An 18,910-nucleotide genomic window follows, 5' to 3' on the forward strand; every position below is an offset into this window, starting at 1 on the left:
CTTTGCTTATAATGAATCATCTATAAACGTTAGCTACACAAGACAAGCTGCCGGTCCCCAATTATTTCACAAATGTACAGTGACAATTATTCAAAATCTAACATGGAACAAATGACTTTCATTCCAAGTTCTATATTCATACAAGAAAATACTTTGAATACTTGTTAGAAAATGTGTTAATAAATTCCTATTGTTATTGTTATCATTTTGATATTTTATACTTAACTTGACACAAAACGCTCTCAGTGCGATAAATTCGTTATACGGTTCGCTACTGACCCCCTACGGATCCATAGCGGGTAAGTAAAATAAATAGGAAACTCGGGCTACGGCCTCACCCCCTATGGGTTTTACTAACCCTCCATCGATCAATAGCAAACAATATAACTCATACTATTGCACTAAAATATAAATTGACATTTACCTTCATATGTTGAAATGCAAACTGCATACCCTTTATAATTTCTTCTTTTCCCTGAAAAATAGTAAGCGGTTGTCACGTGTTTTTGGTATATACTTCTAGTAGCTACTGATGTGGTAATATAATTATTCATTGAAAAACAGACCGATTCGTCAAATATAATACATAAAGGTATCATACTAAAATGTAAAGATAGAATACTACTGACGAAGGGTTGAGTTCCGTATGTCTGCAAGTTATAGATAAGGAAATTGAATTGGCGTAAAGTAATAAAAAGACTTTTAAGATCCAACGTTGTGTACTACAAACAATTAATCAATAAGACAAGCGTCTGTTGGTTTCTTGACTGCATAGTTTTTCGGAATTAAAAGGAAGACGAAACTTTTAACATACAAAAAAGAGTCAAAATATACCAATAGGAAATTCAACTTCCAGAGTTGGAAAAACACTGACAATAAAAACAAACTACAGTACACAAGCTCCAAAAGGCATATTCAAACTCAGAAGTCTAAAACAAACTGAAATTTGTTTGACACAAACAAAAAACAATCAAAAGACTAAAAAAAAGTATACATTACACAACATAGAAAATAAGAACTAAGCAACACTAGTCCCATCAAAAACCAGGGAGGATCTTATGTGCTCCGGAAGGGTAAGTAATCTTTTGGCCTCGTGTGATACCCGAGTTTTTGCTCTTGTAAACGCAACCCGTTGATAAGTCTAATTCGTTAAGTAATGGTTTAGGGTAAAAGATCGGGATTGTGGTTACAACAATTCGCCGTTTCAGAATCTTATGCATTATGGGTAATATATGGAAAAGCGTACACCAAAACGTTGTGATTGGTTAAAAACATTCTAAACAATTAAAATTCAACAACTGACGTAACGTTATTTTCATTTTGGTGTACAAGCAATGAGATTTCTGAAAAGGCGAATTGGAAAAGATTTATGGTCATCTGTGAATCAACGTTCACCATACTCGTGATTTCGTCCGTATATTTTTGTAAGGCGATTTCAACTTCCCGAAGTAAATATCTTCGTATAATACGTTTCTAATTAGCAACTTCCGTACAAGGAAAAAGACAAACCAACAACAATACCGAACTTAAAAAAAAACCTTAAAACGAAAAGTCTCTTTGCAATTGATAAAATAAAAAGCTCAAACACATCAAACAAATGTAAAATCACTGTCATAGAAATCTTGGTAATACATGCAAGTTTTGGTATATCGAAACATCTGGGGGTATGTCTCTTGTCAATTTCTAGATGTACATGTAAGTCTATATTTAAGGCAGACTTAACTGTAACTGCTGTCTCCTTTGTCTAAAATTCGTGGTATAGACACGATAGAGGCGTTAAATATAATCAATTTACATCCAATTGTTTAGTGAGATGAATCTGAAGTTGAACAATAATGATAGCGTCTTCTCATTCTCAATAAGAAGCTCATTGCGAAATCAGCTGCATAAAAAAATGCACAAAGGGAACAGTTGGTTACCATTGGAATGCAGAAAGCTTGCTGAAAATCATAACCTGTACATGTTATTTGTTATGGCATGTCGGTCATTTAGGTATCCAATACAGTGATGGAAGACCCAGGTTTGTATATCTGGTTGCAATTAAGTAGGAACATAACACAGACATATGATTATGTAAGATTTTCTCGTCAGTAAGAGTTTTCAGTTGAATTTTCAATACCTGATTTCTTTATTAAGCAGTATATGTCATTTGCTTTTCACATACAAACAATATTTTAGTGGGGATTTATTTGCAGTAAATATTTAAAGATCGATGTAGCTTGTGCTTTAATAAAACCATTCAGTTCTTCAGTTCTAATTTGTTTCAACGACCCTACGGATTTAACCCATATGAGTATCTACGTCTTCCTCTATGCGTTTGGACATGACCTGGTTTAATTGTTAACCTAATGCAATAGTATTTTGAAGTTATGGATGTTTACTTAATTAGTAAATAATGATATAGAAATGCATTTTGATACGATTGATATTTTTTTATGTCATCTTACCTTTTGGAAAATATGCTTTGAGAATACTAAAAATCATGGTATCAAATCTACAAAGTTTGGTTTAATTTCAGGAATATGACAATTGTTTTTCATTCGTTTAATGTGTTTGAAATTTTTGATTTTTCTACTTGACTACGGACTTTCCGTTTTAAATATTTCTCAGAGTTCGGTATTAATAAAACACATTGTAGCACAGTTTCGTCTGTTTTGTTTACGCATCTTTGTCAGTATAATGTAATTTGATGCGAATGTCATACAACTGAGAGCTTTAAAACCAGGTTGAATACACCATTTTCTTCATAAGAAAATGTCTGTACCAAGTCAGGAATATTACAGTTATTATCCATTCGTTTTATGTGTTTGAACTTTTGATTTTGCATTTGATTGGGGACTTTTTGTTTTGAATTTTCCTCGGAGTTCAGCATTTTTGTGATTCTACTTTTTGTTATACATTAAGAGTGACTGTTGTCAATCCATGTTTCTTTCTTTTTTTATCTTCAGAAAGTTAATACATGTAATAGCAATCGTCTCATACTTTATTCTAAAATACATGTGCATATTTCCTCTGTATCATCAATATGAAATAAAAGAATTCTCTGGACCTATACGTTTAAAACATCACGAACATGGTGAACGAAACATGTATAATAGAAAGGGTACAAAATTGTGTCATTTTTAATTTATTACTCAACACTGCCTGAAGCCGACACAATACAAAAATGCATTATACAGGTATATTTCATTCTACTGTCTGACTTACAACAGTGAAGACATCCTTTTCTACTAGATCACAGATAATAGGAAAAGTGAGATGACCTAATTGCTGTTGACTAATCCCGTCTGCTATCGTATCCAGAATTTTTGGAGGGTTTGGCCACAATCTTTCACCTAAAATTAATTATACATTATGATGTTTTTTTTATTACATCTCGAATTAAAAGTTGACTTATTCTAATAAAGAAGACAAAGCAAAATGACGGTTAAGTAAGTGTTCACCTGAGGGTAAAGTTATAAAACATCAACAACTGAAATATATCTTTTATAAACAATCAATGTACATGTAGTTCATTGGACAAAGACAGCATAACATAAAATATAAGTTACAATGAAGAAAATCAAAAGTCCACAAGGCATCAATACTTTCAAGTATCAATTTTCTGAAAGTTTCATAGATATAAGTGTGTGATTTAAAGGAGTTGTACAATGTAAAAGACGGATTTCTACCGTCTTCAACACTTCGTAGAGAATAAAATAAACATAGATACCTGGATTAAATTTTGTATTTACGTCAGACGAGCTTTTGTCTACAAAAGACTCATTTGTGACGCTCGAATCCAAACAAGTTGAAAATTCCAAATAAAGTTTTACGTAGATGAAGAACATTAAGGGCCAATATTCCTAAAAGTTTTGCCAAATACAACTAAGATAATCAATTCCTGATCATGAGGTAGAAAGGCCTTATAATTTCAAAAATTCAAAAGTTTTGTAAACAGTAAGAGACTGATTTTCTGCTTTAAGATTAATATAGTATGTATTTCATTATTTCAAATAATTAAGAGATTTGGAAAGTTTCGATATCACTGTATAACATTAGTTTTGATTCAGAGCAGTTTAAAGGCGCGAAAAAATATTAGACGATATTATAAATACAATAACTATGTTTGATCACTTGATTTAATTAACAATATTTAACGGGAAACATAGTACGAGGTGTGTAGGTCGTTAGAAACAGGAAGAAACCCGAGACTTTCCGTGCTTTTATCTTGTTTCGTAGCGATCTTAGTTTATATTTTATATGTCACTTCAATGTACGGATATTTATTCTAGCATGCACAGTTGTATATTTTATGCACCCCCCCCCCCCCTCCCGTACAGCTGAATTGTTTTTGAATAAAATCGACAGGGCTTTAAAAACTTTGTAAAACCACGACGAAAACAATAAATCGAACTGTGAAGTAAACATAACTCTGAATGTAAAATTAATGTAAACATTACCTCTCAACAGAGTCAGGATAAGATAATACAGTACACTCTGGTCGAATGTAGGACAAAAGAGCATACATGAACTGTCTTTATTAACTTAAAATTCTTTGACAAGGAGATTGTAAGAGAGCATGTTAGTTTTTACATTTATTATTATTTGTTGTTGTTTTTGTCTGATATTGAATTTATTTTAAATACAATACTAGTATTCGTTTGATTCTATTTTTTTGGCGTTGTTTTGTTCTTTTTTGTTCATAGGATATATATTCTTATTGCAGTATTTCAATTACCTGATCGCATGCACTTCTCAACCATTCTGCCTTCAGGTTCTACCATAAATACTGAAAAGAAAGCAATGTTAGTTTGAGAAATACGTTAAACATAAAAACTGCTCAATACATTGTATTCATTTTGCAATACTATCTGCACAGGTTGAAATGAAGCATAAGTCATTGATGACTTAATATTTACAAAGAAAATAAATGGTTTCAATATGCATTGTCAAATATGCATTGCTTCTCATGTTAAATTTCTCCTTGATTCTTACATATTAGCATTTGTAATTTCAAGCCACTTAAAATCTCCTAAAACAGGAGATGAACCGTTATACACAGTATAAATCACACTTGACACCATACGTTTATACAAATGAAGTATCGTCTGCTAGGCTGGTGTAATTTTTATGCGTTTCGAAAACCATTTCTGGTAAAAAGCGTCAACTCAAATGCAACAAGAATTTTGACAGAGAAAACACTTGCATGTCTTACGTTCTGTAAAAAGATGAAGTAAATTAATGATGTAACAGTCCGTCAATTCTTGTTGGCTTATGTATATTATGGAGCATTTTTACGAATCCAGAGCACATTTACTCCCATTGAAGAACACGTGCTCTGGAGAGTATAACATGAACTGATATATGAATAGCATGGGCATACAGAACGTATGATACTGTTTTAAAATAGAAGATTAGTAATGTTTAGTCCAAATGTGAATACAATCCTGGTCAAAATAAGATCAAAAGGTCCTACAAAACACAATAGTTTTTTGAAAATATATCTGCCAGTAAAATAAAAAACTTTTAATGAGTTTATCAAATAAAAACCAAGTGAAAATTCGATAAATGTCATTTTTAAACAATGTCCAGTTTCAGATCAGACAAGACACATATGTATGTTAAAATTATGATATAACGATAGTTACCTTTAACATTTGTGTTTATAGCTTTAGCTGCAATAGATATACCAGATATCATTCCGCCTCCACTAGCCGATACTAATATCGCATCTAAATCTGGTACTTCTTCTAAAAGCTCCACTGCTATGGTACCCTGAATATTTATAAAAGAGTTTAAATCAGATGTAATGTAAATTCAAGGAATAAGTTATCGAAGTTTCGAAGGCAGAGATTTTCTTCAATGTAAACAAGATTGAAAGATTTTTGGAATGTAATCCCCAATATCGTGATCATGATCGTGGCGGCCAGTTTTGAATTAGTGGAGCAAGCAGGAGTGATCGGATAGAACTATCGAATTTCGGCGGGAAAACAGGAAAAAACTTGGTAAATAAGGATTTGAATCGAACCCACTTAATTCGTGTTTGTTATAAACTCACAATATGCTCACGGGGAGTAAGGTCGTCATATCGAGAAGTGTTTAATACAGTGATTTTGTCATAGTTTTGATAAGTTAGACATGGTTGTGTTATGTCTTTTTTATTGACATAATGTCGTTGATTTCACCCACAGTGGAAGAACTACTTAGAGCACTTGGCAACCGAGGTTCCAAGGTAAACGAGACTGCCATCCAATGACTAAGCAAACAACATACATACAGAGGACAACATTACGTATTTTTAGAAACAATAGACAGGTATCTGTCTAAATCGTCTGCAGTCTATGGAAATTGTGGTTGAATCAAACAGAATCTATGGAAGATTTGCCCTAACTTAAAACATGCAATATGATCAATGGTATCAATTCGGCGGTTTCTGACTTGGGGCATGACTATAAGTGTGTGGCGGGGACCTTGTAAAATAGTGTTTTGAAATTTGAAAATCTCCTCCTTTAAATCTCATGAATCTGGAGGTGTAACTTTTTTTACACATATGTAAATAAGAAACAAACAATAAAATCGGTATGAGAAAAGAACATTGTCCACGGCCACGTCCACTTATATTTTATGTCTATCTGATGAGTTAAGCCTTTTTCAACTGATTTTTATAGTTCGTTCTTATGTTGTACTGTTATACCACTGTCCCAGGTTAAGGGGAGGGTTGGGATCCCGCTAACATGTTTAACCCCGCCACATTATTTATGTATGTGCCTGTCACAAGTCAGGAGCCTGTAATTCAGTGGTTGTCGTTTGTGTATTTGTTACATATTTGTTTTTCGTTCATTTTTTTTTACATAAATAGGCTGCTAGTTTTCTGGTTTGAATTGTTTTACATTGTCTTATCGGGGCCTTTTATAGCTGACTAAATGCGGTATGGGCTTTGCTCATTGTTGAAGGCCGTACGGGGACCTATAATTGTTAATGTTTGTGTCATTTTGGTCTTTTTTGGATAGTTGTCTCATTGGCAATAATACCACATCTTAATTTTTATATAACTTAAAATAACTGTATAGGTAACAGAACACACAACTACAAAAAAGAATGCAATCAAAGTTTTCCCTAATCAAATAATGCTCTACGTTTCTGAAAGCAAACTCAAAGTACTTAATATGCTGACATAAACAATGACGTCAGTAGATTGTCTACAAAGAGTTAAAAAAGATACAAACTTGTGTAATTCCAAGAATAAGCATTTAATAAATATTTAAATGCAGAAAAAACAAAAAATAACATTTAAGTACTGCTTCAATCAATAATTTAGTGATACAATAAACGAACATGATCAAATTAAAAGTTTGAGTACGGGATTTTATCGCTTTGTTGAATTGGTGACCTTCGACTGTTTTGTGCTCTTTGGTCGGGTTGTTGACTCTTAGACATAAATTCCCAATTTCCATTCTCAATTTTAATGACATATTGAAGATTTTTTTTCTGTGAAATCAAAACATCATAAGCACGATACCCATAGAACGTGAATTTTATGCAACTGAGTAGTGCTGTTTGATTATATATATATTCATTTTGTACATTATACACGCTCTGATCATCCTCCTCAACATCGTCGACATTGTCATCGTTCTGTGATATCAAAATATAATACCTGTCCAGCGATAATATCATGGTCTGCCGTGTGAACAATTGCATATCCGTTCTCTTCTACTACCTTGTCACAGATTTCTTTTCTATATTAGATAAAATCAAATAAAAACGATAGTAACTGTTACAGTGATACACATATAATTATAAATACAATCAATTTAAGAAACATAATCAATTCTATTGAGAAATCATTAAAAACGTTTATATTAAAATAAGAAGATTTGGTATGATTTCCAATGAGACAAATCTCCACGAGAGAACAAATGCCGTATCTGTCATTTACTACAACTCCCTCCACACAAACAAATCATTATAGGGGAAAGAGTTTATAATAAATCAATTTTTAAATGTATTTCCAAAAAAAGTTGTATAACTATGAATTACTGGCTGTATGCTCTTAGCAAGTTGATGAAAAGATAGAGTGGCTTTCAGTGTTATTTAAAAGTGATCATTCACAGAGCTTTATCATATCACATTTCATTGAAATATTTTTCTCCATAATTCCATTGTAAATTAAATGATATTATAAAAGACAATGTCGAGCTAAAGCTCCCCATTTATAAACATCATTTATCACATATTGTATGCGAAAACATTAAGTTTTGCATATGCAATAACTGCACATTTACAATAGTCATATTCCTGCCCGGGGAAAATAACTGATTGGTGTGCCCTTTTATTACGTCACACGCTTTCATAACATCAATGGCGGATGAGGAACGTCGATTAAAATGACAGCGGAATATTTGAGTGGACGACAAAAGTATATATTCTTGACAGACACGAGTTATTTATTTCTTTCGTCTTTTTTAAGCATTTGTAAAATATGAGATAAATGATATGTCCGTAAATAGCATTTGTATCACCCCTCGGTCAATATGAGACCTTGGCTGGCGCCTTGAGCTATTACGGGAGTCTTTGGATGATACCAGGTCCGATATGTAAAAGGACATGTTATAATTTATAATTATAAACACGTGAAGATAGCCAAAAACATCAATATTGAGAGATTGCCAATTTTTCACTATTATATATCAAAACAGAATTATGTTGTAGATTAAGCTATGGATTGTCTTTCGAATACAAGTTAATTCAGTTTTGGTTAGTAATGTCATTCGTTGAAGCATTTGATTAAAAAAAATGCTTTTAACAGCAACATGATTGTTTTTCCCGTAATGTTAATTTATACTCGTCATTCTATTCATTTCTCTACTTTTGTTCACTATTGAACAACGTTTATGCAGCAACTATGTTCACGCCATAATTAGCCTTTGATAAGGTAGGCATGATACCAAAAGTTCCAAACCCAGATACGTCTGTTAGCCTTAAAGCCGAAGGGACCTAACCAGAATACGTAGCATGGCAAAGTATGTTGGAAAGCTGTACGCTACTAATATATAGTTGCTAACATTTACGTCATTTGGTCTCTTGTGAATATTTGTTTAATTGGCATTCATACCTCATCTCATGATCCTACACTTCATTTTACATTAAAACGCTGTGTAAAGTTACCTTCCTCTTGGGTAAGGTTCACAAAATATCAATTCTGCTCCATAACCTTTAATAGCCGCAGCCTTGACTTTAGAAGCATTTTTTGGAATAACAACCGAACATTCGACACCTGACATACGAGAAGCCCAAGCTGTTGCCTGCCCGTGGTTACCACTGCTGTGAGTTACCTGTAGTAAATTTATTGAAATTATATGATAAGTACCTAGTACTTGAATTGGGTAATTCTATACGAAACAGGAACTTGGTTTTTTTTAACAATATAACAAATATTTCCAAAAGTTGACAACGGCATTGTCAAGTATCCAAACTACTACACTTAAGAAAGTCTAAATCAAACATAGCCTTTAAAAAACTGAACACAGATGACAAAATATCTATCTTTTGACGGAGAACAATACATCTTTGATTTGACCTGGAACATAAACATATAGTGAAGATAAAAACGTATAAAAAATACATGGTAAATTCAGAAAGGAGAAGTCCGTAAAACAGTTACTGACATCATCAAACGCTATCAAACAATGGAACGAGGTAAAACAACTGTCATATTGCTGACTTGGTACAGGCAACTATCGAATAATTTGTTGGGTTATCTATTCAAGGGTATTATTCAATATTCTAAAGGCACATGTTATGTAGATAAATCATAGTTGTTTTGTAACGACAATTGGTAATAAAACCTGTAACCCACTAGTCGATATAGTTTGTCGATCGCTGAAACGCAAGTAGTTGACCAATTCTATACATGTAGTTTTAACAAATATTCAGGCACCTACCTCTTTCTTTATATAATAAATCTATTATTTTACCACAGTGAAAGTAAATATTTACAATATCAATAAATATTTGGCATATTATTCACGTACAAATATACTTCAAATATGACAATAAGGTTTGAGTGGCTGTCGGGGCCTCAAGACAAGCAAATCAACGCTAAATGTATCATCAAAACGGAATTGAAAATTACATACCACTCCTTTTAAATCTTGATCTGTTTCTTTCAATTTCAAAATCTGAAATATGATTTTTTATGCATGTAAGATATGCAAGTCTTAGTAATTATAGTGCTTAACGTTTTTATTTTTTTTCAAACTCAAGAGGAATATTCATTTTGATGGTTAATGGAACTAAAGGCATACGTTACCATGCATATAATGCTCCTATACATATTCTTAAGGGTTATGCACATGTATTTATAACACTTACAATAAATTATAATGGCTAAAATTCAACACATTGTAATTTAAGAAATTTTAATGTCCTAAATTCGGCCGTGGTCTTTTTTTTCCCCTTCATTTTCTTATTAGGTGTTTATGATATTTTCATGGAGCAACACTGTATTTTCTATGCTTTAAATTTGTAAAATAGCAACACTCCGTTCTTAATATTTTTCACCAAATTCCATTTGTCTAATCTTTTGTCGTTAGAGTTTTGCCAGATGCTTGCTTGCAAGTTTGATATTTAAACAATCATTAACAGCCATATATACTATCTGACCTTTTCTTTCTATCTATAGTTGTTGATCATTGCGAATAGTACGCAATTATAAGACATTGGACTTTTATTTGACACTGTTTATGTAATATTACATTGTAATTTTAATTATAGTAAATGAATCATACTAGAATATTGTAGATTGATAGTGAGAGTAATTGTATATATTTATGTTTGAGAAAGTGTTGGCAAATTCCGGAATTTACCCGGTTACTAAAAATAGATTATTTATCATTTCTCTAGTTAGTTATAGTTTGTTCTAGATTTTGAATGTTCTTTTGATTTTAGTATATAAGATAATGGTTTTGATGGATAAACATCTTTGTAAAAATAGTAGTAACAGAAGTATAGAAGTATTATCAGTGTAACTAGAAAGAAAAAGACGGATTATTCCAATGTGGTAATTATTAACCGTACCCAGCAGGCACAACAACGTTGAATCAACATTGAATACACGTCAGATTTCAACGTTGAATCCATGTTGAAAAGTAGTGTTGGATTGAAAATTGATATGACGCTGAAAACATAACGTTGTTTCAACGTCAGATTTCAACGTTGAAAATAGGTTGAATTTCGGTCTAAATTTGGTCGAGGTTTGTTGAAAACAAGTCGATTGCTGGTTGAATTTTGGTTGTTGTTTGTTGAAATCTGGTCGAATGTTGGTTGTTCTGTGGTCAGTGTATGTTGAAATCAGGTCGAATGTTGGTTGAAGTGTTATAAGTGTATGTTGAAATCAGGTCGAATGTTGGTTGTTCTGTGGTCAGTGTATGTTGAAATCAGGTCGAATATTTGTTGAACTGTGATCAGTGTATGTTGAAAATAGGTGGGATTTGTGTCCAGGTAAACTTTTAATGTGGTACATGTGGAGAATAGGATGTTAAACAATGGTTGAATTGAGCTTTTTTAACAGCTGAAATTATTACCCTTTATTATATCCATCAATGCCATTTTATGTGTAATAAAACTGTCGCACAACTATATGTTGGTGGTTGGTGTACATGTAGTATGTAGTGTCGTTGGTATACATTTTGCCTTCACTTTTCCTAATAGACATGATTTTGCTTTGCTAATAACTATTGTGTTCACACTCAAAATATGTTTGTGACATAACACAGTAGTTAAATAACAAGTTACCCACACATGCCTCTTACAATGTCAAACAAACACAACTTGAATATTTAATTTTATTTAAGAAAAAAATAGTCCATCTGCTAGACATCTTGTACTGTTGTTCCATATTAAGGTCTAATGTTTACATTCGAAACTTGTTACTACAGCATCTGCAATAGAGAAAAAACTTATTGTACTATCTTTAACATAACTTTGTTAATTTCATTATGCAGCCCATATAAAGAAGACTAGTGTCATATGAATGATATAGTTATTTCTTTGAATATTAAGTAATAGCTAACATGACAGTTTTTTTTAAACTTGAGTTCAGATAGTAAATAATAAATTAATTTAATAAAAACAAACCATAAGATTTTAGTAGAAAAAGATGTAGAGCCCATTTAAAAGAAATTGTGACGAAATTTCACACACTTTTATGCGAAAACAAACAATAGTATATATTGCAATACTCACCTCTTATTATTTCAATCGGTCAAGCTTGGACACCATGGGTAGGCATATTTATTCTTTTTATATGAGATGTACTTTACAGACATGGATTTTTTGGTAAGACATCATCTACAAAAAAAATATGTTTATTGAATTGCAGCATTTTCAAATTGTCAATTCCCTCCTTAAAAAAACACTATTACAAAATTAGGACATCCAAAACCTTTCATAGGGGACTTTTCGATTTTTGAATTATCTTGACAGTCACTCATCTTGAGATATAATACTGCACCACTAGCACCGAGATCTTGACAGTCACTCATCTTGAGAAACAGTCATGCACCACAAGCACCGAGATCTTGACAGTCACTCATCTTGAGAAACAATAATGCACCACAAGCACCGAGATCTTGACAGTCACTCATCTTGAAAACAGTCATGCACCACAAGCACCGAGATCTTGACAGTCACTCATCTTGAGAAACAGTCATGCACCACAAGCACCGAGATCTTGACAGTCACTCATCTTGAGAAACAATAATGCACCACAAGCACCGAGATCTTGACAGTCACTCATCTTGAGATACAATACTGCACCACAAGCACCGAGATCTTGACAGTCACTCATCTTGAGATACAATACTGCACCACAAGCACCGAGATCTTGACAGTCACTCATCTTGAGATACAATACTGCACCACAAGCACCGAGATCTTGACAGTCACTCATCTTGAGATACAATACTGCAACACAAGCACCGAGATCTTGACAGTAACTTATCTTGAGATACAATACTGCACAGCAAGCACCGATATCTTGACAGTCACTCATCTTAAGAAACAATAATGCAACACAAGCACCGAGATCTTGACAGTCACTCATATGAATATAAGATGATGCGCCGCAAGCACCGCGATCCTAACCCACACTCCTCCTAAGATACAATAATGTCCTTATATAATTTTAAGTGCTTTCGATAGTCATCTCAAGATGATTTACTTTAATAAAATTCAAAATAAATATTATTCACGCATAATTAACTATATCAATATATGTCATTTTACATCTTAATTTTTCATGATCTTTCATCAATAGATACTTTCGGCATGGCTGCTTAACTTTGAACCTGTGTTTACATTTTTCTTCAAACTGCAATATATTCCAGTCTTTAGTGATACGTCTTATTTAATTTTCATTAACATGCATATGGATTAAGTTTAGACATTAAAAATAAAATAATGTTTCTTTTATTTCCTTGATTTTTTAGTGTGCTGTAATAATTCAATACGGTCAATTGATAAAGCATCTTTTTAGACGTTATCATATAGACCACTTTGAAATTGGACAGATTATTGTGTACTAATTGGTTATGGTCACACATGTTTCTTATCTGCCGTATTGCTTCATTGATAAATCCTCGGAATACATGCTGTGAGTGACATCTATTCTGACCCAGAGAAAAGAATTTGTTTGTTTTGAATGTGTTGCAATTAACGTCAAGAATGCCATGTGTTGTAAATCCTTGACTTTTAATTATATAAACATATAAAACATGTAAAAGAACTAGTATATGAGATCGCATAGGTGAACTTTAATATTTATTTTGTATTATTTGCCAGACGAATATTTTGTTTTCAATTTCAACCGATGTTCCATGATATATTATGACTCCGCCATCCCAGTATCTTCAATGTCAATGATAACATTCTTTTCCAGTCGCTTTTGCTTTAAATTACCAAATCAATGTTCATAAAAACAGGCTCTTCCTCTTCATGTCTAAACATAATAAGTTGCCGCACCCAATCAATGTACAAATATATGTTAAGGTAAATCTTGCTGTTCCCGAGATTACAAACACATGTACGTGTGTATAATTGTAAATTATATCTGATCTGCTTAAATAACCAGGCCTATACTCATATAAATAGGGTAAACGCTACGCTATTGTAATGATTGTATATCTTAAATTATAATATATCATTAAATCAAACAATAAATGAAAATTTTACTTACTTTACTCTGCCGAGAGCAACTAATGTGGTAACCAAATTGGCGCAAAAAAAAATAGAAATGTCTGTCTTCTACGCATGTGCCAATCAGAAAAAGATATCCGTTTCGAGTAATTATAATATAATAATTTTATCGCAATTAAAAGATTAATTTATATATGAAACATTAATCGTTGAATTTATTCAAAAACATCATTGAACCAATATAAAAATTATCATTTAAGCAAAAAGGAATATACATAAAATTTGGTCGATCAATCTCATCTTGATTGAAATTTTGGTTGACACATAAAGTCACCAACCTTAACTTAACCGTTTATCAACGTTATATTTTCAACCAATTAAAGCATTGAAAGCATCAACTCAAATTCAACGTTGGCAGTTCAACGTTGAAAATTCTAACCACAAATCAACGTTGATCCAACAACGTGTTTTAAACGTTGATACAATTGACGTTGATACAACGTTGATTTTACGTTGATCAACGTTACAACCAAATTTCAACATATTTTCAACGTCGGTTCAACGTTGTGTGCCTGCTGGGTACATACTGTAGGGAAAACGATACTATTTATTCTGCAATAGGCGACAATACTAACATTTTCTAAATTTACCAGTTTTTATGATAATAACCTGGATAAAACAGTTATGTTAGGTGTTAGTACTTTATTACTGTATTCTAAAAATTGAAGCCAAATAGTAGCATGACCAATTTCCAACGGAGCTTTTTTATGTTATCAATGCCCAACTTCAGTTTGCACCAAATTTATGAAATTTTGGAAGCCTTTTCGAATAATTCTCTAGAAAATATTGCAATAGGTTTTAAAATTTATATTGTTAATTTACACACTGCAGTTATTCATAGATAATTAATAACATATATTGTACCCTTACAACCAATCACAGCGCACCTAAGTTGACTTCCTTCACCTGTTATGGGTACATAAAAATCCAACCTAATGCTGGGAAAATGTAATACTACCGTGTTTCCTGTAAATAGCTGTTAGTTATTGGATTAAAGATATAAAAAGATTCCGTGTTAGTCTGATTTCACCACATTGTACGGTGCCGGAACCCGGGAATTACATAAAGGAAAATTATAAAGAACACGGAAAAGAAGTAACCACAGAAAAGATGGCAGTCTCATATTTGAAAGGACTCTTTACAAGGTACAGTCATTTGTTAGCTAAAGAATTAGATAAAAGTGGAGATTTAATAGCAGAAAGAATTCAAGATGAAAAAGGATTTTGCAGCAAAACATGAAGATAGAAATTTCACTTATATTAGAGGAGAAAGAAGATAACTAAGGTGACATTGCAAATTTAACAAAGGCAAGCGAAATATATTTTAAATTGCTTGACAGTGTAATACAGCGCTCAGACGAATTAAAAATATTCGAGGAAGAAATTCTGGATAAAATTTCAGAAACTAAGACAACATAATCGGCCTCGGACCACAAAGTCGACGTTTATTACAATTGCAGACACAAATGCGAGAACAGATATAACAGTTACAATAGTAACAACTACAAAAATTACAGAGGAAAAGTCAACCTTCAACAGTTAGTGCAGTTAAAATTCCTAAATTAGAACTAGTTTCGTACAATGGAGATAAGTTAAAATGGACAGAATTTTGGGATTCATTTGAAGCAGCAGTGCACACAAACCAAAGCTTGACATCAATACAGAAATTAAATTACTTGACAAGCAAACTTTTTGGAACAGCTAATTCTGCTATATCTGGTTTAACGCTCTCCCATGAAAATTACGATGTAGCAATTTCAATACTAAAGGAAAAATTTGGAAATATTCAATCTGTTGTCACCGAGCACTATTCAGATGTAACTAACCTTCAGTCAGCTTTAAATCAAACTACACATCTACGTAGACTTTATGATGAATTGGAAGATTGACAATAGGGAGGTTAAGACAGTTTTACAATACTTACATAACTGCTAGGGAAGCTGCAGAAAGTCATTCTAAGGAAATACATACTGGTCCCAGTTTTGAAGAAAAACATCAGTCTAAAATCAAGTCAAACAGCAGTTTTTTCAACCAAGAAAACATTTATCTGCAGAAGCTCTGATGACAGTATAGCCATTTGGAAAAAAACTCAGGCAGTGGAAATTCAATGGTTTGCAGATATTATGATGGACACCATTGGAGTGATTAGAGCAGAAAGTTCAGTACAATTGAAGGCAGAAAGCAGAAAATCAAGGGAAGTTGTTATACATGCTTGAAACCAGTACATGTTAGTAGAGACTGTAAATTTGAAAAAGCATGATGCAAACAGAGAAGGGGCACCATAGAAGGCTGTGCCAAAAGAAAATTCCCTCTCAACAAAAAGAAGTTTCACATCTAACTGATGAAATTTGTGAAATAGCTTCAAGTGAAAAGAACGTACCAGAAAATAGCGTGTTGTTCTCTGAAGATATAGTTTTGATGCATCCAGCACAAACAGCTGTGTCAAATACAGAAATTAATGAAACAGAAGTAGTAAGACTATTAATGAATTCCGGATCTCAGCGAACATATATAACAGAACATTTGGCTAAGAGATTAAACTTGAAGAAGAAAGCTACAGAGGAGATAACTCTTGTCACATTTGGTGCAGATAAGCAAAAAAAAACCATTAATAACACAAAAGGTGTCACTAAAGATTAGACTAAAAGATGGCGTTTGTATACTTATTAATGCTAATATTGTTCTTAAGATAACAGGGTCAATACTAAGAAGACCTTTACATATGGATGTATGTGAAAATGTGAAATACTTATGTAACCATCTTCAACTTGCTGACACACTGCCCAGTTGCTTAGAAAGTTCAACAATTGAGATGCTTATCGGAAATGATTATTATTTGGATATCATATTGCCATAGAAAATAGAAATTCAACAAGGGCTTTATCTACTTGGCTCTAAGCTAGGGTGGATCTTTACAATAAGGTCACATTTAAATGATGAAGAAAGAGAGAACAAAACGACCATGACAGTTAATGGCTTGTTATCTATAACAAAATGTTGTATCCACTCTACAATTGACACATGTCTACGAATCAAGCCTTCCATTGAAGATTTCTGGAAATTAAAAACTATTGGAATACAAGATTGTCCATATACATCAGACAACGAAAATACTTTGAGTTACTTTCTCACCTTACTCCAAATGGAAAATGGAAGATATCAAGTAGCCTGGCCGTGAAAAGAAATATTACCAGAACTTCCTGAAAATAGGGAACTTGCATACGGAAGACTAAAGTCACTTTTTCAGAAGATGAAGAACAATCCTGATCTTTTAAACAAGTATGAATTATAACATTATATAAAGAGGCAAAACAAATTCAGTGATGCATCAATGAACTCAAGAGAATGGGCATCGAGTTCACAGGAATTTTTAGAATGCATTCACTGTGAATTGTGCAAAAATTGATAACATGTTTCCAGTCACCAAAAGAGAAGTCTTAAAGAGAGTGGCTTCTGTGTTTGATCCACTTCGATTTTTTACACCTGTGACTTTAAGAACCAAGCAAATGTTGTGGAACAAGAAAATGGAATGGGATGAACAGCTGACAGAGGAAGATATTCAGCAATGGAAATAAATCTCTTTTGATTTAGAAGAAGTTCAAGAATATCAATTGTGAGACGATTTTGTGGACAGATTCTCAATGTCTTTTACACTGGATAGGAACAAAAAAACCTCTAGCAACATTTGAAATGAATTGTTGATAATAGAATAAGGGAGATTAGGCAGCAGTAAGACATTCAATTTCAGTACGTCTTTAAGAAAAAAAATCCAGCTGATATTGCAAGCAGAGGCAACAGTATCACTGTTAAAAGAATGCAGTCCCTCTTGGTTAACAAAACACAGAACTGAGTAGCCTAGGTGGGATCTCACAATATAAGTGTTGACAATTAAAATTCGATTGAATCAGAATACAAGGTATCTAAAGTATTACATGAAGCAACATTGCTTGCTGGAGATGATCCTGACGGAGAAACAAACAGTTTTACTTTTCTACATTGGCTAGAGGTATAGGGGACGGTTGAGATCGCACAAACATGTTTAACCCCGCCGCATTTTTGTGCCTGGTCCAAGTCAGGAGCCTCTGGCCTCTGTTATTCTTGTATTATTTTAATTCTAGTTTCTTGTGTACAATTTGGAAATTAGTATGGCGTTTATTATCACAGAACTAGTATATATTTTTTAGGGACCAGCTGAAGGTCGCCGCCGGGTGCGGGAATTTCTCGCTACATTGAAGACCTGTTGGTGACCTTCTGCTGTTTTTTTCTATGGTCGGGTTGTTGTCTATTTGACACATTCCCCATTTCCATTCTTAATTTTAGTTTTGGAAATTCGAAATCTAATATTGGGTATCTGTTAGACATTGATTGTATCAGATTTTCCTTATTTATCCTCTTGATTAGAGTATCAGCTTAGGTATAAATATTTGTTAAATGGTTTAATAAAGAGACGATATCTGGTACTGTAACAGCTGCAGAGCTAGAACATACAAAGTTATTGTGGATAAAATCTGTTCAAAATCAATGTTTTGAAGAAGTGATGATAGCAGTTAAAGAAAATAAAAGACACAACTAAGTAAGTCAGTTAGGGCTCATTTTAGACCAGGAAAATGTTATCAGCTGTATTGGTAGATTAGAAGCAGCTCAACTGTCAGAAGGGGCAAAAACACCAATAT

General features: G+C 32.9%; 1 protein-coding gene and 1 long non-coding RNA gene across 2 annotated transcripts in view; both read right to left on the reverse strand.

The window, feature by feature from the left end:
* The window catches only part of LOC134680735 (probable serine racemase), a 47,288-nt gene that overhangs the window by 18,222 nt on the left and 10,156 nt on the right, over positions 1 to 18,910 (reverse strand). Inside the window, exons 2-8 of the mRNA XM_063539945.1 lie at positions 10,122 to 10,163; positions 9,151 to 9,317; positions 7,640 to 7,721; positions 5,631 to 5,757; positions 4,721 to 4,771; positions 3,208 to 3,335; positions 425 to 475 (exon numbers count right to left, since the gene is read on the reverse strand). Of these exons, the coding sequence (XP_063396015.1) occupies positions 425 to 475; positions 3,208 to 3,335; positions 4,721 to 4,771; positions 5,631 to 5,757; positions 7,640 to 7,721; positions 9,151 to 9,317; positions 10,122 to 10,163 (648 nt within the window). The remainder of the gene's footprint in view (positions 1 to 424; positions 476 to 3,207; positions 3,336 to 4,720; positions 4,772 to 5,630; positions 5,758 to 7,639; positions 7,722 to 9,150; positions 9,318 to 10,121; positions 10,164 to 18,910) is intronic.
* LOC134680736 (uncharacterized) lies at positions 11,090 to 14,268 on the reverse strand. Its single transcript, XR_010100490.1, has 4 exons — positions 14,219 to 14,268; positions 12,229 to 12,333; positions 11,643 to 11,924; positions 11,090 to 11,608 (listed from the first exon to the last, which is right to left on the reverse strand). It is a non-coding gene; the product is annotated as an uncharacterized LOC134680736 (long non-coding RNA).

The sequence above is a fragment of the Mytilus trossulus genome, chromosome 8 (genome assembly GCF_036588685.1).
Source record: "Mytilus trossulus isolate FHL-02 chromosome 8, PNRI_Mtr1.1.1.hap1, whole genome shotgun sequence".
In the NCBI taxonomy this organism is placed as follows: domain Eukaryota; kingdom Metazoa; phylum Mollusca; class Bivalvia; order Mytilida; family Mytilidae; genus Mytilus; species Mytilus trossulus.